Genomic DNA, 22,558 nt, shown 5'->3' on the forward strand with positions numbered 1-22,558 from the left:
TCTAATGCACTTCCCTGGTGAGAAGTTCAGCCAGGGAGAATGTTTTCACCTATTTCTGGAAGCCTTTATCTGTTTACTACATGTGGAAACTTGATCACGCTTTTCAGGAGGGTGGCTTGTTTTGAGTGTATTTTGCTCTTTCTGAACTGACTTTTCTTTTCTCTTCCCTTGAATTAGAGGTGACCACGTGTAAACTCCATCTTTCTAGCCTAAACTTTCTTTTCTCAGTACTAGAGTTTCTTGCTTCCATTCTGAAATCGGGGCATTCTGGAAGGGCAAGTAGGAACCAGCTATATTTTGGCTTAACTATAATTTTCTCTTTTTTTTTTTTCTTTAGTCAGTAACCTTGCTACAGAAGGAAACTATTATTTGAAGGTAGTTCTGTGTGTTTTATTTCAGATGTTCGTTAATCATCCTGTTATATGCACGAATCCATAGTCTAATGTTGACTCTTTTTTTTTCCTAGCTTCAGCTTATGTTAAGTGAGTTGCCAGTTGTCACCATGGGTGCTGTGAAGCTTTGGTTGTAGCTCCATGGCAATTAAGATGTGACCTGGAATGTAATCGCTATAGAAATGCTCTGCGTTGTGTTAGCTGTACTGCATCCCTGGTCCAAACAGGAGCTGCGAGTGAAGAGGCTGCCTCCGGAGCGCATTTATGTGATCAGTAGTTCCCAAAGAACTCGGGGCTTTTGGAATTTGGCCTTTGTTACTAGAGCTCTTCTCTTAACTTCAGGAATACTGTCTTCTGTAGTGGGCTTGAAATAGTGCCTTTGTCCTTGCTGTGAGAGAGGTGTATTAGTTTTCGCACCCTGGAAGCTGTTACGTAAACTCTACTTATTCTGCTGTGATTTTACATAGTGAAAATTTCCTTCAGGCTGTTTCTCCTCTGCCCTGTTTTCTCTGTGTACACCTGAGAGGTTCTGAGGGATAGTCCTTGATGTCTGTCTTCTCCCTCCCCTAATCCTGTTTGCCCTGGTGGCACTGCTCTTACACGTTATTTGCTAATGGTTTTGGAAGAGTAAGAATACAGTAGTAGAAAATGTATGTACACTTCATGATATAATTGTGTATTATGTTAAATGTCCATGTTCAGCCCTAACCAGGGAGAAACCATGTGGAAACTGGCGTGGTATACGAAAAGGCGTTTTTTCCCCAAGGCGAACCTGAAGCTTGCTCTTTCTGTAAACGGCTAGTTTCTTCTGACTGGAGAAATCAAGCAGTTACCTTTTTCTGATCCTAATTATGGGAGCAAATTTGAAGCACTTTGTGAACTTACATTCCCATGTAAGAAACTTTTTAAGGGCATCTTTGACTCACTGACAAAATGCTAGACCCCAAACCAAAATAGATTCCAAAGGTTACTTACTGTTTACGCTCAGCTTGTACTGAATTCTTTGAATCTCTGACTTCGATTGATAACCTACTACTCTTCTCTCTTTTCTGGGCAGATAAGTTACTGTGTGATATATTCTTTTAAAGCAGAACAAAAAATATGGATTACGCCTTCAGAAAACATCCACCTGAAGTGATTCTAGTAAAGGAACAGAGGGAATTTAATGTGTTTTCCATATGCTGGGCAAATTGTTGGTTTCGCTTCACTGAGCGTGCAGCCTGTACGGTGAGGCAGTTGGTGTAAGTCTATGGTCACACGTCTGCTCCAGAAGCCAAAGGTGGGGCTGCCCCTCTGCTGACGGCTGTTCAGGAGCTCACCTGAAGGAGTGGATCCGCTGCGCCTTCCTTGCCAGCTTCGCTGAAGCCAGCGTTGGTTGATCTGCTGCAGATGAGTGTGTAAATGGAGGCAGCTGACTTTGCACCAGGGTAGCTGGGGAGTGACTGTGTGATCTCTTCTGTTCGCTCCTGCGGAGGGGCAGGAACAGTTTGGGAGAGAAAATGTCTTTAACTGGCACACGCACTTAGGCAGTGAACATCTGACTATGGCTTAAATTCTTCAGAGGAGGTAACGCAGGCTTTTCTGGGACACTGAATTGTTTCCACTGACTGACAATACGGGGTGGTTTTTTGTGCATTCTGTGTTTTCTTTAATCTCCACGTCCAAAATACAGTGTTAGGAAACTGAATCAATGTGCTGTGCTGATTGGAGAAAATACAGAATGTTTGCATTTCAAATGGCTGTGCAAAACAACTTGCTTTCAATTTAGGAGGAAATGAGGATGATTTGGTCAGTAGGGGAAATAACAGATGTGGCTTGCCATTCCTTGCAGCAACTGTTGTCACTGCAGCTAAAACTAGAAGAAGAAATTCCAGAGTCCTTCAGCTTGCTGAAGGTGGGTCGTGCTCTGTACTAAGTATAGCAGCGAAGTGTGAGTGTGTGCACGTGCTGTAGTAGTGGCCACTGTTATGCAGGTCCTTGCCACGGCAAAAGGTCGTTGGGCATTCATAAATAAGAAACGCTGGCCTTCTGTTTGAGCTTGTTTCCTGAGTAATTAGAGCATGTGGCATGCGGTCAGGCTTCCCAATACTAGTCTGCACTTTACTCTTAACTTCTGTTGTGGCTTGGAGCAGGTAAAATATTCTAATGTCTGCAAATGTTCCTTGGAGTTTGTATAGTGGATAATATGGAAGTATATAGATGTGGGGCTTTGTTGTTCTAGCAACTGTTCTAGCAGAGGGTCACCTCTGCTAACGGCTATTAGCCGTGGTTGTTTTCAGCTTGAGGAGGTCTGGAGGGTTCCCTCCTCCAAAGACCATTCTAATCTTCTGACTGTACAGTTAAATTAATCTAATAATGCTTTTTTATTTGGATTTTTAGATGAGCCATCATCTCTGACTTCTTTATGTTAATTCACGCTCATCATGGTTAGTGTCTTGTATTTCTAGTTTCGAGTGCTAGAGAGACAACAAGGTGTTTTTTAATGCCAGAGCATTTCTATCCAGAAGAACAACTGTGTGTGAGACTGAATTGCCCCCCTGCCCATCCCCGATAATCTTAGCAAAGCAAGTAAGCTGTAGAGTGTTGCCTTAACGGACATTAAGGGTGAAAGGGGTAAAAGTGCTAAGTAACTGGCTGCAGGTAAAGCCACGAAAAGATCATTCCAGAGGACGGAAAGAGTATCTTTAAAAAGCAAACTCTGCCTGTGCATCTTCTGTCTTCTTGTATCTTTCTTGAGATATCCAGCAGTGATAAAAGCAAGTGTTGCTGTGGAAGACCGCCCCTCAGCAAGTGCAGTAGTGGTGTTGAGGCTGTTGATGGTCTAATGATAGGAGGTAAGATTTGTTGTAGAGTGGTCTATTACTGGTTACGTTGGTGTAGCTGGGAAAGCAGACAAGCTTCTGCATGCGGTGCCTTTTTCAGGTCTAACAAAGAAGCCGTAAACACCAAGCTGGAAAATAGGCTTAGAAACAACAGCTCTTTGTATAATAACTATAGGTAATTATCATTAGACAAGAGAAAAAGCGTGAGTGGTGCCGGAGGAGCAGAGAAGACTACTGGGAACGAATAAGTGGTTAGTCCTGGTGGAACGGAGGAGCGTGTATACTTGCTGATGGAAGGTCAGGGAGTCAGCCCCAGCCCTCATCAGGTTGGAAGCGCTGGTTCTGCGGTGCAGCTCCTTCCGCAGCCACCCTTGCGTAAGAGGGTCCTACCCTGAGCCGTGTGCTCCGTCTGCGCACCCCACTGCTTCCTCCAGCGTTACCTTTCCCTTGCTTGTGTCCATGCAGATGTCTTTGGTGGCTGCATTTCTAATGCAGCACTTAAAAATAAGGTAAAATTGCACTTTTGGAGAAGTTTACATTATGTCAGATCTGCTGAGTGATCTTGTTGAGAATGCTGCTCTGCAACCAGTTGAATTGGAATAACTGTTGGGAGGTAATCATGGGGGAGGATGGGAGACAGGGAGCAGGAAACTGAGTGTCGCAGCGTCTTAAACAATCTATCCTGAAAGAATTGTAATAGGGAATGCAAACCCCAAAACTATTTGTGGTTGCAGTAAACTACATCCTATAGGATTCATTAGGAATGTTTTCCTTAGCCTGCAAATGTCTTTGAGCATAGTGAAAACATAACGGCTTTTTCAGCTCCTGGCAACTTTGCCCTGGGATGCAGCAGGTGAACTGCTATCCAAATGGTAAACTGCGTCGGAGACCGTTAATTCACTAAACAGAAACCTTGGAAAAGAAAATGATCCTGAGGCAGCATTCCCGTTACAGAACAGTGTGCTGAAGAGGAAAATAGTTGAGTGACTTCAGATGACGCTTTTTTCCGCTTTCTGGTTGTATATTTATTTTGTAAGTCTAAAGGTAAGGACTACCTACAGTTGTAGTGTTCTTTGACCACCGTTAGCACGAGGTTTGGGGTTGCACTTCCTAGTGAGAGGGCAGAATGCTTGTGCTTGGAGTAGCAAGGCAAGAGGGTTCTGTTAAACTCCTCACCGCTGTGCAGCGAGACCCTTCACCTCCCGTGCAGTCACAACTGTGTCCATCCTTGAAGGTGCTGGTGGTGTCTGGCGAGGAACTTTGCATTGGTCTGTCTCAATTCTCCAGTTTATTTTCCAAGCGTTTGTTGTCTCAGGATAATACTGGGTAGCACCATAAACAGTTTAGATCTTGTTGTTAATTATATTCTGAGCATGGTTACAAGTGAGCCGGCATCTACTGTGTTTAAACCTGCTTGCTATTAGGTGTTTTTTATAACTACTGTGGAACTATGTTTTGAGAGAACTCCGTATTTTCAAAACTAGATATGTTCTGAGTAATAAATCACGGAATAAAAATAAACTTTGAGCATAGTTTCTATTATAGTATTCATAGGGTCTGATGTCAAAATTTCTCATTTTCCTGTTGGCTCACGCAGCTTCTAAACCCGTCAGAGCCTGCCATGTCTACAGTTAAAGTATGCTGTCTCATAGCCTGCAAAATCCTAGTTCCACCTGAAGTGGAGGAAACAGTTCTGTCTTGTCAGTAATTTTGACATGGACGCTGGAAGTACCAGTTTCCAGTTCCATTTTATTTTTTATTTTGTTTCCACATCAGTCTCCAGTGAGGTTGTGGTTACTGCCGTCTTCTGACTAGGTTCACCCCGTGCTCGCGGTGCGTACCTGATGGTGTGAGGTTTTTCTTGCCTTGCCTGTTGCTTGTATCGCAACACAGATTTTTCAGTGTAGTTTTTCATTTCTGCATATATACCTAATTTAGAGCCCATTTATTGTAGAGGAAGACTGAGACCCTCTGGACATACCACAAACAGAATTAAAATTCCTGTTTTTTTTTTCTTTTTCTGAATCACAATATGCAAATTTGAGTTCTGATGATAGTAAAAGAACCAGGGGGAAAAATTAGCTTGAAGTGAGATGTTTCCTGAGGTGGCATTCCCGTGAGGGCAGTCGTATTTTATCTATTGTTTCCTTTAAAGTTGTGCATAATTACTGTGAGAGATTTGTAAACTGCCAGCTCATCCTCTCGACTGAAGTCTTCTGTTCAGTGCGTGCATCTGTGATCTCGTCTTTACCTCGAGACTTGTCCAATCTTGATCCTTCGTTTCTGTCTTAACGGCATGATTGTGAGGGTAGTCCTGACATTGGAAGGCTGGATGATGACCTGAAACTTGTACTGCTTTAGTCAATAAACTCGTTTCAGTAGCTTTAGTCCCTCCTGACAGGTGTTACGGACTGTCTGAACTTAGTTGACGGGTAATGGATTCGAACTGTTTTCAAAGAGAGCTGTTGGTGAGTAGCTCAGAGGTTGAGAGGTGCTTCGTTTCATTTATCTTCTCCCTGTTCTCTCCACAGGAAGTCTGTGAAGTCCCGAAGCCGAAGTCCTGGGTACTCAAGACACTCATCATCTCACAGTAAAAAGCAGAGGTCTGGGTCACGCAGTCGCCATTCCAGTATATCACCGACACGGCTACCGCTGAACTCCAGTCTGGGGGCAGAACTCAGCAGGAAGAAGAAGGAGCGAGCGGCAGCGGCAGCAGCTGCAGCCAAGGTGGATGGGAAGGAGGCAAAGGGCTCACCTGTTTTCCTGTCTAGAAAGGAGAACAGCCTAGCTGAACTGAAGGAGTCTGGAACAGAATCTAAAAAGGTCATCAAAACTGTTAAATCTGAAAAATCATCTTCAGATACAGAATTAGTTAATCTACTGTATACGAATGCAGAGACTAAAGCCCCTGCAGAGACAACAAAAATCAAGGCAGAGGAGAACTCTGAGAGGAAACATCCTGTTCCAGTTAGAGATTCAAAACAGACGGGAACAAAAGACTTGAAGCCTGTAGCAGTGGTAGAGGACCTCCTATCTCCAAAAGAGACAGACGCAGCAGAGAAGGAGATTCCACCCCCACTACCCTCAATAAAATCACCTCCTCCACCTCTGCCGACAACCACACCACCACCTCCAACTCCGCCGTTGCCGCCTTTGCCTCCATCACCTGCTGTTCCACCTTTGCCACCATCCCAACTGACTCCCGTTCAGGTCCCTACTTCAGCCCCAACGTCTTTGCCATCTTCTTCTCACCCAAGGACGTCTACTTTATCCTCTCAGGTGAACTCTCAGTCCTCTGTCCAAGTCGCTACAAAAACACAAGTGTCTGTGACGGCTGCTATCCCACACCTGAAAACTTCAACGTTGCCTCCGCTTCCGCTCCCCCCTATTTTAGTTGGGGAAGATGACTTGGATAGGTAAGGTCATACGAGAGCATCCTGTTTGCATTTAGAAGCAAAACATTGAAATAAACAGATTCTTTTGGTTCGTTTGACAGTTCCTAGCTTATCCTGCAGAGTACACCAAGGGCTGTGCCGCTGGTATAAATGCATTATTGCACGGCTGTTCCTGGTTTTGGCCTTGTCAGGTTTATGTGGAGAGTTTTATGATCCTGTGCAGGTAGTTACATCTTATCTCAGTGAGAAAGAGAGGTTTGGCTGCTGTTTTAATGCTGGTTAGTGAAGGTTTTGCATCGCTCTTTGTTCATATTTATTACAGTAATGAAACATGGATCTGGAATTATGCATCCCTTTGCATTGCAGCCATTTGCACAGGCTTATTTTGAAATTGTTTTTTTTGTTTAATTCCTCCAAAACCTGTGCTTAAGTAACAGGAAACAGCTTAACCATTCCAATACAAGAACACAAACCAGAGCTATTCCTGTTCCAAATTCATCAAACATGCAGGCCATGCCCACGTATCAAAAGTGGCATTGGTTTAACTTAAGTATTGTCTTAATTATTGAATAATTAATACAATCCTTATTGCTTAAGAAGTAGGTACTGATTGTTTGAAAAAGTTTAAAAATGAAAGAGTGAAACTGCACCTACTTCAACTTTCTGTTTCCTATCATTTCTAATCAAAACATGCAGACTTAATTCTGTCCTGTAATTGTAGCTCTCGCTGCTCCGGGTCTTGGCTGGTGGTGGTCTTGGCTTCTGATACGGACTTGTCTGAAAAACCTTACTGTGGGTGTTTTCTTTTGGTGGGGGCGAAGAGGGGAAAGGAACAGAATATCCAAAATGGAGGTGGAGAAGAAGAAAAACAAATCTTTTTTTTTCTCCTTTTGTAGCTTAGTATGTTGTAGTGCTGTTAACGTAAGGTCTTTTTTTTTTTCTACTTGATCTGCTTAGCCTGTAGTTCCCTAACAATTTCTGTATCTTCCAACCATCGCTAAAGATGTACTAGGTATCTCATTGGCTAGTAAAGCATGTTTTTTAATGAATAGTGTGTTACATGATAGTTATGACTTAATATAATTACCCTGTGGTTGAAGTGAACACAGTATGTTACATATTCTGATTCATTTAATTGATTTTCATGGTTTGTCCTGGTATTGATGTAAATTAGGGTAATGTTGTCACTGTGATCAACATAAAAGTTAGGCTTGTGTATGTTTATGTTGCCCTTACTAAGCTGTGTAATATTGTTCAGCAAATATCTATTTAGTTTAAATGTATCTGTGATGAGCAGTAGCTTTTAACAGATTGCAGGTTTTTTCCAACTCAAATGCCAGTCTAAGCAAGATTCTGCTGCTGTGTTCCCTTATTTCCAGACACAGAAATTGTCCTGCAAATACCGTATTTTATTTTTTTAGCCACTCACACCTAGAGCAATTTTTTTACCACCCAGGTGTGGCTTAGTTGTGTAAAAGTGTGTGTTTTGTCTCTGCCATCACTATGAACTTAGGAGTGTGGGCTGGTTGCTAAGCTTAGTAAATGGATTTACAGTGACTTTTTCCCAATAAAAGGACAGGAAATCCCGCTTCATTTTGCTGAGTCTAGTGGCAGTTGCACATGGCACTGACTGTGTACAGAAGCTCACTCTTAATCAACTGCCTTCGTGTTTATGAACAAAACTTCTCTTAGACTTTCGTTTTCATGTGCTGAGACTGGGAGAACTCTCCAGCTAAGCATAGGGTTTGGAAACGTGCTTTGGAGTGTTTGAGTACAAAACACACCTCATTCAATTAGAGACTCTTTAACCTTCCTTGATGCTTGCCGAGCTCTCAAGGCTTATCGTCTGTCTGTAACGCTTTTAGACTTCGCAGTGGTCGAGGTGCACCGTGGGTCGCTTCACCTAGCAGGAGGAGGGGAGAAGCTGTTTAGAAGCAAGTGGTATAAACTTTGTACGTGCTTGATGTTGCGCACAGAAATTGCATAGCTTGCGTAGGTTCCTGGAAACATCTGGTTGACTGTTCACAGCGCTAACATAGTTAAAAATGCAGACCTGGCTGGTGGCGTTCCTGCCATTTTAGGAGAGGGGAAGAAGGGAGGTAGCTTCTAGGAGTCTTTGTTAGGCAGTCGGTGTTCGCACTTTGTCATTTTTCTGCTTGGGCAACTCTGAAGGGTCTGTTTAGCTTTCTCACTTTGAAAGAAATGCCTGGTGAAATGTCCAAATGTTCAGGACGTAATTAAAGTTACAGTAACCATCTAGTAGCACTAGTGCTGATATGCAAATAGATTAACTAAGCACAGATAACAGTGTGTCGGCAAGAAAATGGCAACTGTTTGGTAAGAGGAAGAGAAAGGACCTCCTGGAAGGCTGGACGCCTGCAGATTAAACCTGCAAACACACCTCACTCTTCCCGAAGTCTTGCAAAGAAGTTGGCTTTTGATGTGTGTCTGGAAAAAGGCTGAATCTTTTTGACAGGGTCAAAGGGCCCAAGCTTAGCATATGCTATTAGGTATTTAAATACTATCAGGAACAAATGAATTGCCAATTAGAAGTGGATTAAACGCAAAGTCAAATAAACAACTGCTTTTTTGTTACTGTGAATGTTCAATCTGTAAGAACTGGACGTTAGATCAGTGCTTCAAATACACATATGAAAGCCGTAAAGAAAGCAAAACCTGATTGATCTGCTCTGTTGGAACAAAGTCTCTTGCATCCTACATGCGGTTGTAGGCCCTGGCTGTCTAGATCCTGCTTTGAAGAACCTCTTCTGAGGCTTAACGTGGATTCTGCCTTGGTGAAGTGACCCGGCTGGGTATCATTCTGCAGATTAAGAATTTGCAGTTAATGGGGGGTGAGCTTCAGCCCGTGCAGCTCTCCCACTTCAGCTGTTTCTAGGATAGGTACCGCTGGTACCAGTGCCCGTCAGCGAGTGCTTTCCTCCAGAGGTCTAGGCTGACGTGACATGCGATCAGTTCTGCATCTGCGCGGTGACTTCTTAGCAGTGGGATAAGATTGTTCCCCCATCTTTTACAGAAGATGCCAGAGCTCAGTGCCAGAATAATATCCTTTTTCATCTTGCTTGTTCCTTAACTATATTCCACAAGAGATTTTCGTGCAGGTTAGGCAGTGTCCAATAAAAAAATTGGGAAAATGACCTACTTCCATCAGTTCATTTATGCGGAGTTCTCTGTGCAGAAGCGTTAGACCTGGTGATGCTGACAAACAGCAAACCTCCTGCTGGCTGCCCTAAAAATGAACCTTGGAAGGTTGTTTCGTATTTCTTAATCTTTTTCTTTTCCTGGTGAAGCGGCGATTTGCGTGGAGAAGAATTCCTGACTATTCAGACCTAGGAATTCTCCCTGCTGCATACATGAGAGAGAAATTAGGTTCTGCTTATGAGACTCTTGCCAGTCTAAACCAAGCTTCTGATGCCATTGGTAATTCGATTTTTTTTTTTTTAAGAAGTCAACTTTTGGTTTCTCAGCAATATTCACAAGTTAGAGCTACATTTCAGTCCTTGCTAAGAAGTTGTAGAGAGATTTAATGCTGGGTTCTTATTTATAGTGGTCCTTAACAAGTCATGCATTTAATTTCATTATGATAAAAGGACTAAATAGAGGAAGTAAGGGTCGGAAAGTGGGTGCTGGCTGATAACCTGACCTGTCTTACAGGAAACTCAGAATAACTACTTATTTGTGCAATTTGAGCAAATTCTAGTTGCAGAGAGCTGTGCGTTTATTTGAAGACAGTGCATTCAAACCTAACACTCTTCTCTCCTGATGTATTATCATTGTAAAATTCACGGTTGTTTTGTTTTATACTTGGCTATGCTAATTTTGGCACTTAAACTTGGGCTCCTAACTTTACGTTCTCAAATAGAGAGCTGTTGTCCTACAGTAGGCTTTTTTGTTTGTTAATTGGCTGTTAAGTCTGACTTTTGTATTGTATTAACTTTTCGGAGTTTAGTCCAAAAGAGATTCTTCCTCCAAAACCTGTGAAGAAAGATAGAGAGCAGAGACCACGACACTTACTCACGGACCTCCCGCTCCCTCCAGAGCTCCCTGGAGGGGATCCATCTCCTCCTGACTCCCCGGAACCAAAGGCAGCCACACCACCTCAGCAACCGTTCAAAAAGAGACCAAAGTAAGGCTGGCTTTCTTTTTTTCAGCTTTTCTGAGTTGGTGGGTTTTCTGTTTCTTCACACAGATGTCAGTCTAGGTTTCCAAAGCTTTACGTTTCGGTGTATACTGCAGCACTCCTGGAAGAGCTGACTGCATGCCCTATGCTCTGTGTGGAGACGGCGCTGTTGGAAATGCAGTCATTTTTTAAATTGAATCTGGCAGCTGCTTTGCCAGCTCTCAGCAGCCTCCCCACCCTTTATCGGATGGGGAGAACACTTAACATGCACTTACTTATAAATCTTTAGCCAGATTTAGTTCAGTTTTATAAATTCTTTTGTCCCAGACTCGTTTGAGTGCTGTCTTTATTGAGGGAAGTGAAATGTGGAGAAAAGGAGTTCATATTTTTGTTTTTTCTTATGGTATATTAACTGTTTCCTGTGGGTTGTTTCATATTTGGACCAGTCACAGTTGAAGGCCACTTGCCCTGTCTATTTGAGAATTAACAGTACAGCAGTTTAGGAAGAAGAGGAGGTTGTGTAAACTGTGCACCAAATAGAGATTAGGGATCGGGCATTGTACTGAAGCTGTGATGGATCCTGTTGTCTTCCCCTTTGACCCTTTCGATGGTAGAAGTTGCTGGAGTGTGTCATATCAATCTCCAGCCACATCTACCCTGAAAGCTCTCTCATCTTTTGATTTAGCCCATAGCCTGCAGGCCAGAGAAACCTCCTGATGAGTATCCCTATGTAAAACTCGTGGTGCTTCTAGGAATTGGTTATTCCGAGTAGGAGACATTCGCCTTTTCTTCATGCACAATTGAAGTATTAGTCATGTTGCATGGTATATACAACTTCCCCTGATAACAAAATTCATGCAATGGTCAAGCAAGCTCCCTTGGCGTTTTGTACACAGAGTGCTAGCTGCACTTTTTAAAATAAAAATCAAATGTCCAGTGTTTCTGCAAAAGATTGCAAACACCGATTTTTGTCCTACTGTAGCATAATTCTTTTGTATTTTTTAGGTAAAGATACTGGTTTGGTTCTCCTTCAAGCTACTCTCAGTTAAAAGTATATAAAGAGATCTTTGTAGAAATCTGTGTAACTAACTGCGTGCCCCGGGTAGGCTATAGCATAATGGTTCTGCTACCTCAAAGTCTGTAGAATCGAGGTGGCATAATATCCATTTTGCTTGTCTTTCCCACTCTTTGCACTCCCTATTTCCCCAGGAGGAACAATGTATTGCTCGTTAGCTGTATGCAGCTGATAAATGCATAACTGAAGTGAAAAGATCTGATAGTGGGAGTGTTCTGGCTGGCACACTTTAGTATCTGAATGAAATAGAAGGATAATATTCCTGTACGCAGTGCCTGTATCTGGGGTAGTTGAGATTATATAGCATAATTCATTAAACTCTACTGAACACTCCGTTGCTAGGAGTGTAAAGACAAGGTGCCTGACCTTTGCTTTTTGTTTTTAGGGTAAAGCTTAAAACAGTCGAATGGGCATTTGTTTGTGGGATGGCGGGTGAGGTGGAGCACTTGGGTGTCTAACAGTTCTCTTCCCTCTTTCAGAATCTGTTGTCCTCGGTATGGGGAAAGGAGACAGACGGAAAGCGACTGGGGGAAGCGTTGCGTGGACAAATTTGATATCATCGGGATTATTGGAGAAGGGACGTATGGGCAGGTGTACAAAGCCAAGGACAAGGATACAGGTAAGGATGGCAGGTGGCTTCAGGTTGACTCCGCTTCTTTAAGGCCTTGTTACTGTGGGTGTGCTTAAAACCCATTCCAGCGTTAGCGGTGTTGCCAGTTAATGACGAATACCTGTAGAACTAGAAATGGCTCCAGCCCTGAAATAAGCATTTACATTAGATGTTTTCAAAATGGGCAAAAGAACAGAAGCTCTGAAATCCTGGTAACTGTGAGTTAGTATTCAGCTGCCCTTTCTGCGTGTGAAATCCCGCGCCCTGCGTGTACAATTTGACACGTGGTCAGATGGCCATGGTAGGTATAGCTATGGCAGCCGTAGGTGCCAGCCGAACCCCTGCTTTTTGAATGTGCCTCTGCGGGACTTTGTTGTAGCAGAGCTTGTGAAAAGGACTGGAGTGGCTTCCAGGGTAAATTTAAGTTCACCTGTGTGACTTTCCTCTGAAGCGGATTAGGAGGAGCACGGTGCCGTCTGTCTTGAGTTGTTGGTGTGATAACTTCTGACAGAGCAATGTAACAAAAATTAGTAGGGCGGTAGCTAAAGCTGTTTCTTGGTGGATGTTGACTGTGCTCATAGCTACTTTCAACTTCCCCCTGGAAACCCGCAGAGCTGTCAGCAGCGATGTGTGCAGGGGCTGTGACAGTGGCTTGTTCTGGCAGGTGAACTGGTGGCTCTCAAGAAGGTGCGACTGGACAATGAAAAGGAAGGCTTCCCCATCACGGCCATCCGCGAGATCAAAATCCTTCGGCAGCTGATCCACCGCAGTGTTGTTAACATGAAGGAAATTGTCACGGACAAACAAGATGCACTGGATTTCAAGAAGGACAAAGGTAGTATCTGCTGCAGGGTGTGGTTTCAATTAGCCAAAGAGGTGGTGCAACTCCGCTTGTTTATTCTTAGTGTAAAACTAAAAATCTAAACTCTGCTGTAGATTTTCTTTTTTGCATTCCTCCTTGATACATAGTTCCAGCAAGTTTGGCATCCGGATTTGGCCTTACATCAAAGGATAGATTCCAGTTAAAATGAGTTGTCGCACTGCAGAGCAGAGGTAGAGACGGATTTAAAAGGATGCATTGGATTCCTGTAGAGTCACAAAAGAGCGGTCTTAAAGAAAAAAAGAAAAAAAAAAAAAGCCTTTACAGGGTCACTTTTACCACTGATTAGTGGCAACAAACGTACTAATAGTGTGAAAAGTTTTCTGTCCTCTGTCACCGTGGAAGAAGGGTGTTCTAGCACCCCACTAACTTTTGTTTGGGGCCTTCTTTTCCATGAGAGAGAAGGGAACAACACAAACATCAGTTCAAGCCATTCATAGCAGTAGCCTCTTCAACAAACTAGCTTGAAAGAAAAAACAAAACAGGTAGGTAAACCTGACCAGGATTTCGAAGGAATTTATTTTGGGTGCATATTTTGATTTCAGATGTCAGCTTGATGCATTAGAGGGGCTACTTAGTTGTTCTGGTTTTTTCTCCTCTTGAGGGGAAAAAAAAAATCTTCTAGGATGCCCAGTAAACCCTAAATATCACAAGATGGTGTTAAAGAAAAAGCCAACAGAACACACTCAACAGTGCACAAAAAAGAGTATTTCAACAATTGAATCTACTTTCATTCCTCCTTTTTCTTTGTCTCTCCTCTCTTGTTTTGAATCATTTCTCTCTTTATTATACCAGGTGCCTTTTACCTTGTGTTTGAGTACATGGACCATGACCTAATGGGGCTGCTAGAATCTGGCTTGGTACATTTCTCAGAGGACCATATCAAGTCTTTCATGAAACAGTTAATGGAGGGTCTGGATTATTGTCACAAAAAGAACTTCCTTCATCGAGATATTAAGTGCTCCAACATCTTACTGAACAACAGGTAACCTGGGAGAAGCTACAGTTCTGTCCAAGCTCTTCCCTGCGCTCTCTCTGAGCTCAGCTGAGAGCACACAGTTGTCCTCACCTTGGGCGTGCTTAGGAACAGAAGGTGATCCACTGCAGGAGTACAGCCCTGCATGTTTCCACCAGTGGTGCGATGGATGGTTGTAATTAAGCAGTGGCTTTCCTGGGTGCTGCTGCTGGCTGAGAACGCAGCTCCTGCTGCAAGGGTGAACAACCCTAACAACCTTCTACTTAACCTGCTGTTGGTAGCAGTCTCTCCACGTGAGGCCCTCTGCTCACTATTTTGCAGCTCCTTACAGTTAACTTTCTTCATGTTGACTTGAAGTAAACGGGTCTCTGTGTACGCTTGGTCTCCATGGTATTTTGGCAAAAATACTGTTTATTGGAAGTGCTTGTATGCAGAGAAACCATTGAGGGTTAAGGCAGGAAGTAGCAGTTCTCCATGAATGCGCTCTCTTCTCTAGATGGCAATGTTTGGCAGTAAGGTAGTTCATCACAGAATACATAACAATTATTCATTTGCTGTTAATTCTCAAGTCTTTATCTGGATACCCATAAGAAAACTTTGAGCCTGTGAGAATAATACTGCACATAATTGCATCCGCATGTCTGGTTATCCATCTAAAAAATTTCTCTGGGACATTGGTCTGTTGGGAAGGGTTTGTGATAGAGATGAGACTGAATTATTGCTTCCCCCCTCACCCCTCATTTCTTTGAAGCATTAAATAGGGTTTGAAAAATTAAGACTGGCATATCCAAAAGTACTTACTGCAAACATTGTTAGGCCTTTCTGCTACGTGGGGGGATTTCCTTACCTTTTACTGCTTGCAGCATGTGAGCCCAGCTGTGATTCAAGCCAGTGACTGTTTTTTGTCTTTCAGTGGGCAAATCAAACTTGCAGATTTTGGACTCGCCCGACTCTACAGCTCGGAGGAGAGGTGAGGCATAGCAGGGTGGAGGAAGGGGGAAACAGTCTACATAGGTGGGATGAGCTCCTTTCTTCTTAATGTCCACATAGTCCCTTCACTTGGAGGTCCTGGCATTGCCTGAGAAATTATTTCCATATGGTGTAAGTGGTATAACACAGCTCCAGCTGTCACAAAAAATACACTCCTGGCTGGTATTAATAGCCTTTCATTAGACAAACCAGCTGATAAAGGAACCAAAACATCTTCTCTGCTTGCCATGGACCACGTTTTGCTCTGAGATCAGTTGAGATCAGTCACTATTCAGTCGTGGCAGCCTGCTGCTGCCTGTTGCAGGTCAGGATTTTTCAGTCTTGGGTACCTACAATTTTCTGTCTTGTGCACACAGGCAGACCTGTAAAATCTGTAATATCTCATCAGCTTTGTTTAGCTCAGGCAGGAGCTACGGACATCTAGACACTTGAAAGCCCACTGCTTCTACTTACATGCCTAACTGCAGTTGGAAGTAATAATTACAGTTTGTAAGGGTTTTGTGGTTCTTGTCATCAGTTTATATTTGTACCTTGCATTCCAGCCGTCCATACACAAATAAAGTCATTACATTATGGTATCGACCTCCAGAATTGCTGCTAGGTGAGGAGCGTTACACACCAGCCATAGATGTGTGGAGCTGTGGGTAAGTGTCTGGTTTGTATCTTTTGTCCTGTTTGGGCTGTGAACATCAGCACATGAACAGAATAGTTCTAGTGGAAAGTAGTCTTTGATTTGTGCTAATTTCTGAAACTCTATCTGTTCCAGCTAGGCAAAGTGTGTTGTGATAGTGTAGTGCTTTGAGGAAGTAGGTGTGTGTCACCTAACTAAAGCTATACCACTTAGTAAAAACTCCTAGAATGAGACTTTTCTTAGTATTGACGTGTGAGAGCGTAAAAGGTACCTGTTCTCACTATTTAAAACCAAACCAACCAACCTTTGATAATGATGTACCACTAAGATCAGAAGCTTACTCTGTGCTGGTCATAGCTTCAGTGTATGGTTTTAATGACCTAATAGAGAGTTTTTCTGTAACCTCTTCAAATTGCTCTGTTTGTCACCTAATTTTTTCAGCTAAATCTAGGAAACATTTTAAACATTTAGAGATTTCAGGTTTCTAGTAGTGTAGGGAGCCTCATGAACAGGAGGAGTCTGGGCAGTTCAGCCACAAAGCTGGAACACTTTCCAAGTGATTCAGAACCAGAGACTCGGGATTCAGCATTCAGAAGTGGTGCTGGATTTCCCAAGTGTGCGCTTCCCATTCTGATATTCACAGGTAAACTTTCAGCAGAGCTTAGTACACAAACAACAAAGGTTTGTAAAAGTCAGGCCCTGATAATTACTTCTGGAGACTCTGGCCATGAAGTCCAGTTGCTGTTCAGCGTCCTGTGCCAAATGAGTGTGGTTAGCCCAGTTCCAGCAGACAGGTGCCTGTCTCTGACCACAGTTATATTTGGCACTGATTGTCATTCCTGTCAGAAGGCTTAAGGGTAGATGTTGAGGACTGAATGAGTCAGAGTTGTCCCCTCCCTCCTTCTTTTCTTTCCCTTCCAGCTCTACAAATGTTGTGTGTGCGTACAAACGTCATGCGTACAAGGCGATATCCTGCATTTGGCAATGACAAACAGTAGGCTACTGGCAGCTGAGGATAATTGGGGCCAGCAGATATCCCCCAAATTGTGACAGTAAAGTTGAAAAGATAAATAAATGGGCTGAATCTGTTTTTCTTGTCATGCTATTGACACATCCTCCGTTCCCTGCAAAGAGTTAAAGCGTGAAGCCTGTGACATGTTAACCAGCCTACCAGTGAATGTTATTTCCCAGCTGCGTAGAATTGGTGACTCTGTACACATAGGTTAGTTTGTCAGTTCTCAACTACAAGCCCTGATGCAAATAACTCTCCTCAGGCAAACCTGCTTCTGAACAGAAATGCTGCAGTGTTCAAACGATCATCCCAAGGGTTTGCTGTCATGACCTCTTGCTTTTCCTCTTTCCAGCTGTATCCTCGGGGAACTGTTTACAAAGAAGCCTATTTTTCAAGCCAATCTGGAACTGGCTCAGCTTGAATTAATCAGGTAAAGCATTGCACATGCATGCCTATGAGAAGAGGTACTGCAGAAACTGCTCATGCACACCGTCTTTGTGTTATAAGAGCCCTCTTACTCTAACCTGCCTGCAAAATAGGACCAGCAAATGACTGTAACTGCAAATGTGAATAGTTAGGCATTTAAGTGTCCATACCTGCCATCAAGTGTGTGGCTGCTAATGTATGCACCCTCAATAAACTTTGCTGTTGTTAGTCGAGTGCAAAAATCGTGAACCTAAATTACATCTCGCACTGAAAATTCATTGTGTTGGATGGTTTATAAACTCAAGGTAAGCATTTTTCCTCTTCCTGATACCTGCTTTTTAACCTGAGGGTTATCTAATCTTCATTGAAGTGTGCCCAGACCTAGGTTATTGGTCCAGTAAGTTGCTTAGAAAGGAAACGTTTTCACTCAGGTTGGTGACTCCTCTCCTAGCTGCGTTCCACCTGCTGATCGTACTCTGCTTTTCTGGTTCTCAGCCGGCTCTGTGGGAGCCCCTGTCCAGCGGTGTGGCCAGATGTCATCAAGTTGCCATACTTCAACACTATGAAACCGAAGAAGCAATACCGAAGGCGCCTGCGTGAGGAGTTCTCCTTGTGAGTTTTGTTAAAGAGAGGATAAGTGGCTGCGTGGGGGTTATGGCCTTCTGTTAAGTTGTGCGACTCATCTGCTATCCTTTGGCTCTAGCCTACCTGGCAGGATAAAGCAGTGCTTCCCCTTCTTGCCTTCTGCCCTCAGGCAGCCCTCTCCAGGAGGGCTTCTCCCATCTGGGGAAGTCTGGAATGGGGTCACTGTCCTCTTTCTAAATATCCAGTCTGCCACAGGTGCCTGCCGGAGGGGTTCCCTGCCTCTGCACGCTTGTGACACTTCTAGCTAGCGTCTGCGCTGGAAAGCACGCTTGACAGCGTGGCATTCTCGGAGTGCTGAGGCTGTTTGACTCAGAGACACGCTCCCTGGGGGGAGAGTGTAATTTTGTGATCATCTTGTGGGATTTGTAGCAGAGTTGTTCTTCATAAACGGCAAAAATTAGACTGCAAATATCACATATCTGATGCCTGTTCTGTTGATGTCTTTGAGCTGCTGCATCATGTAGTAATAAATTTTGACTGCGTGGATTTCTCTTAGGCCTGAGGTGTCTCTCTGAAAGTGGGCTTCTCCCCCTGTTCAGAACAACCCCTTAACTCAGCCATATTTCCAACTCTGCGCAGCATTCCTTCGTCTGCTCTCGACCTGCTGGACCACATGCTGACGCTAGACCCTGGCAAGCGCTGCACAGCAGAACAGGCCCTGCAGAGTGACTTCCTTAAGGATGTAGACCTCAGCAAAATGGCACCTCCAGAGTAAGTTCCAGCTGGCATCCTCCACCGCAGTGGGCTCTCTGCTAATGAGCTTTGGGAAGGAGCCACTGGCTTGGCCTTGGTTTTTTTCAGTCAGAATTAAGTTGTGATTTCTGGGTTCTTTTCTCGACTCTGCCCTTGCATTTTATCTTATGACTGAGCACACAGCTTTTCCTGTGCTGTTGGTTTTTTGCCTGATAACAGGCCGGTTTTAAAAAGCTCAGTTTAATGCTTGTAAGGTGCTCTAAAACTCTGTTGGAAGACATGCAAGGGTAGCATGTAGCATATCCCTGTCCTCTGTGCCGTGGAGGACTGGCCAGGCCTCATTTATGCTGCTTGTTAATTGACTAGAAGAGTGGCTGTTGAGCAGTGTCACACTGCAGCTCTTTTCTCCCACTCCAATCAAGCAGATTATAAAACTCTGCTCTAGCTGCTTTGTGTGCAAGTATTGCAGTAGCTTTTGAGATTCCCGTTTTCCTTCAGAGTGACTAAAGGCAGCTGCTTTCTTAAAGCCACCAGACTCTCAAAGCTTGGCGGACTTGCGCTCGTTGGGGCTTGTGTGTGTTGTAGCTAACCTAGTCCATTCAGGGATGAGATCCCAGTGCAAATTAAATGATTCACGTGCAATTATGCTGCCTTTTCTGGTTCTAGGACTTGCCCCTTCTTGGTTTAATAGTATGGTTGCAGTCAGAGGAGCACCTGTGCTTCTCTTATGGCACTAATAACTTTCTGTGCTCTTTGAGGATTAAATGGGTTTTCTTGCCATGATTCTTAACTGCTAAGTGTTGTCCTCTTCCAGCCTTCCCCACTGGCAGGATTGCCACGAGCTGTGGAGCAAGAAACGCCGACGGCAGCGGCAAAGCGGGATTGCAGTGGAGGAGCCACCATTGTCAAAAGTTTCTCGGAAAGAAACTACCTCTGTTACAAGCACAGACACTGTCAAAAACAACAGCAGTCCTGTGCACCCACAGCCTGCTCAGCTCAAAACAGAGTCTGGTGCTGGAGATGCAGTAGGTCAGTGCCCAGTCTGGTCTGTAAAGGGCTCCTCCTGATACGTTACCTCTCTGGTCTGGGTGTGGGAGGCTTTTGTCTATTTTCAAGCCCGTCTGGTTCTTTCACCTCTATTTCTACAGAAAGGGCATTCCAGAATCTTCCTATCCTGATTTTTTTTTTTCCTTTTTTTTTCTCTGCGGTGAAAACTATTGGCTGCAGAGCATTCTGGCTGGTCTTCAGAAGTCACTCACTGGCGAGCTGACTATGAATTTGTTCTGTGAGTTACGTTATTGGTTCCGAAGCAAGCTTTCAGAGAGAATAATGAAAGGAGTCATTGAGTCGCTTAAGCCAGCGAAGTAACAGATAATAGGCTGGAAGGTACAGCCATGTAAAGGGTGTGCAAATGAGCGGAAGTTTGATCTTGTTGATCAAATTATATAAAGATTAGGCACGGGATGTAACAGACTAGTGGCTGGTGGGCAAAAGTGTACATTATTGCACTTTGCTTATTGCAGAAAAGATCGCTTGGTCACAAAGACTTGCAGGACCAGGACTTGTGCACCGGTTCCAAAACTGTGACCAACCTTCTGGTGTTTAGAAAATAGTTGGGGGTGGAGGACGGACGGTATTTTGATTTCTGGGAACGTAGAGATATACAAAGCTGCCCAGACCACGCTGTTTGTTCTGTAGAAGCCTTATAAACACCCAGATATTGGCTAAAGCTTCCTTTGTGTCAAATGTTGTGCTGACAAGTAACAAGGAAGACAAGTTCTTGCTCCAGGGAATGCACAATCCATGTGTTCAATGAAACATGGCAGATAGACAAAAGATGGTGGTTGGATTAACAAACAGCTGAGAAAAGTGAGTGGCACGTTCTTAGTTGCCTACCAGCAAGAGGAGCTTAATTTTAAGCTTCTAAAACCACACCTTTGCACCCTTCTTCCCAAAAAGTTTGACTTACAAAGTCAGTGTCAGTGTGAAGGGACAGCCTTGTCACTTGTCACTCAGGAGACTCCGCTCAAGCATGGTGCAAAGGGAGGAGATGCCACTCAAGGGTTGTATTTTAGACTAACCTAGATACTTGCAGGTCAGGACAGAGTCCTCTGTGATCCCAGGCCAGCTTTCAGCAAGGAATTGCCTTCTGCTTGACCTGATTTCTTTTGCTGCGTCAGTGGAACACACCCTTCCTCCATCCCAAACAGCAGATTAGCTCCATCCCGGGAAACCTGCTTTCCAGTGCGGGAGGGAGTGCTTTTGATCTGCGGAGTGCTGCAGAGACCTTGGGAGGGGCTGAGCTGCTGTCAGACTTCCTGCTCCGATTACCGCTGAAGTGGGCTAAGGGTTTCCAGTCTTCATCAGGCATCCTCAGACTTGCTGCCGTAACTGTTGGTGTACTTGGTCACCGGTCTGATTCTTGGGATGCCCTCGGTTAGCTAACTCCACTGAGCTGATTTTGAGAAGCGACCGTGCGTGCGGTTATCTTGGTAGGTTTGAGAAGCTTCCCCCTGTGGCTAGCAGAGCAGTTCCCAGCGGTAGCCTTGGGTGAGTGCAGTGTGTGCGCAGTACCACGGGGTGCTGCTGCAGTGCTGTTCAGAGCTGATCACAGTCTGGAGGGGGCAAGCTGATGGTGGAAATCCGAGCAAACTATCCTGGAATCCTCCTCCCGGGGCCTCCGTACCTTCCCCCCTTGGCCCGGGGACACGGAGAAGAGGCGTTCATTGGTACGTGCAGTGTCACGATGGCAAACCAATGTGATGTTGCTTTGCCTAACCTTCCCGTGATGCTTCCTGTGTTTCCTGCAGGCCTTGGAGAAATCACCCAGCAGCTGAATCAGAGCGAACTAGCTGTTTTACTGAACTTGCTGCAGAGCCAGACTGATCTGAGTGTCCCACAGATGGCCCAGCTGTTGAACGTACACTCTAACCCAGAGATGCAGCAACAGCTGGAGGCTCTCAACCAGTCCATCAACGCCTTGACAGAAGCCACAACTCAGCAGCATGAGTCTCAGGCAGCAGCAGCAGCAGAGGAAGCCATAGAAGAGCCACCCGCGGAGGCCCAGCTACCGGAGGAGCAGGCGACTCCAGAAGCAGCCGGCGCTCAGGGAGATATGCAGAACGTGCTGGCCGTTCTGCTGAGTCAGCTGATGAAGAGCCAGGAGCCTGTTATAAGCCTGGAGGAGAGCAACGGGGAGAAGAGCAGTGAGCAACGGGGGCCAAGGAAAACCCCTACAATGCATTCAGAGGAAAGTACAGGTAAATAATCCACTCATGACCGTTGCTTGTGCATCTTGGATGCCGTGCACTTGTTTGAACAATTAAAGTATTCCATATGAATGCCTCTAGTTTAACTGCGGCCAGGAGGAACCAGGACATTTGAGTGTTGTGGCAGAGGGCGGCAGGGGGTGTGGATGGGAGGAGGAAAGGTGCTGGGTGCTAGAATGCGGTCGAGTCTCAGATTTCAAGACTGAGAAAGACACTGACCCACTCCCTGCGGTAAGTGCCGGGCTGCTCAGAAGGTTTTAACTGCAAAAAGCCAAAACAAAAATACTTGCTACGTCTCCAAAGCATATAAAATCCATTAGTGCTCCACTGTGAATGGGTCAGTGAAGATTAAAGGTTTTGTTTTTTCCCAAAAAAAATGAAGGGGAAACTTGGAGGGTCAGTTCTTCCTTTAATACCCCTAGTAATCAGTTTACACATTCAGGTAGGTTTTTTTGCACAGGCGATTGGATCTCTGCAGATTTTCCCATCTGGTATTTTGTCCCAACTCTCTCTTTCACCATTCCCTTCCAGCCCCCTCAAAAAGGGGGAAGAAAAAAAAAAAACAAACTGTGCAGAGATTATCTTAAAGAATACAAGAACTGAA

At 44.4% G+C, this 22,558-nt stretch overlaps 1 protein-coding gene across 3 annotated transcripts in view; it reads left to right on the forward strand.

Annotated features, from left to right (window-relative positions):
* CDK12 (cyclin dependent kinase 12) overlaps positions 1-22,558 on the forward strand; it is a 30,101-nt gene that overhangs the window by 1,830 nt on the left and 5,713 nt on the right. For all 3 annotated transcript variants that reach the window (XM_075171563.1, XM_075171564.1, XM_075171566.1), the window contains exons 2-13: positions 5,746-6,630; positions 10,577-10,753; positions 12,302-12,441; positions 13,097-13,267; positions 14,108-14,297; positions 15,202-15,258; positions 15,821-15,922; positions 17,274-17,351; positions 17,843-17,959; positions 18,572-18,703; positions 19,500-19,714; positions 21,496-21,945. In XM_075171563.1, the coding sequence (XP_075027664.1) occupies positions 5,746-6,630; positions 10,577-10,753; positions 12,302-12,441; positions 13,097-13,267; positions 14,108-14,297; positions 15,202-15,258; positions 15,821-15,922; positions 17,274-17,351; positions 17,843-17,959; positions 18,572-18,703; positions 19,500-19,714; positions 21,496-21,945 (2,714 nt within the window). The remainder of the gene's footprint in view (positions 1-5,745; positions 6,631-10,576; positions 10,754-12,301; positions 12,442-13,096; positions 13,268-14,107; positions 14,298-15,201; positions 15,259-15,820; positions 15,923-17,273; positions 17,352-17,842; positions 17,960-18,571; positions 18,704-19,499; positions 19,715-21,495; positions 21,946-22,558) is intronic.

Source organism: Calonectris borealis, chromosome 22 (genome assembly GCF_964195595.1).
Source record: "Calonectris borealis chromosome 22, bCalBor7.hap1.2, whole genome shotgun sequence".
NCBI lineage: Eukaryota > Metazoa > Chordata > Aves > Procellariiformes > Procellariidae > Calonectris > Calonectris borealis.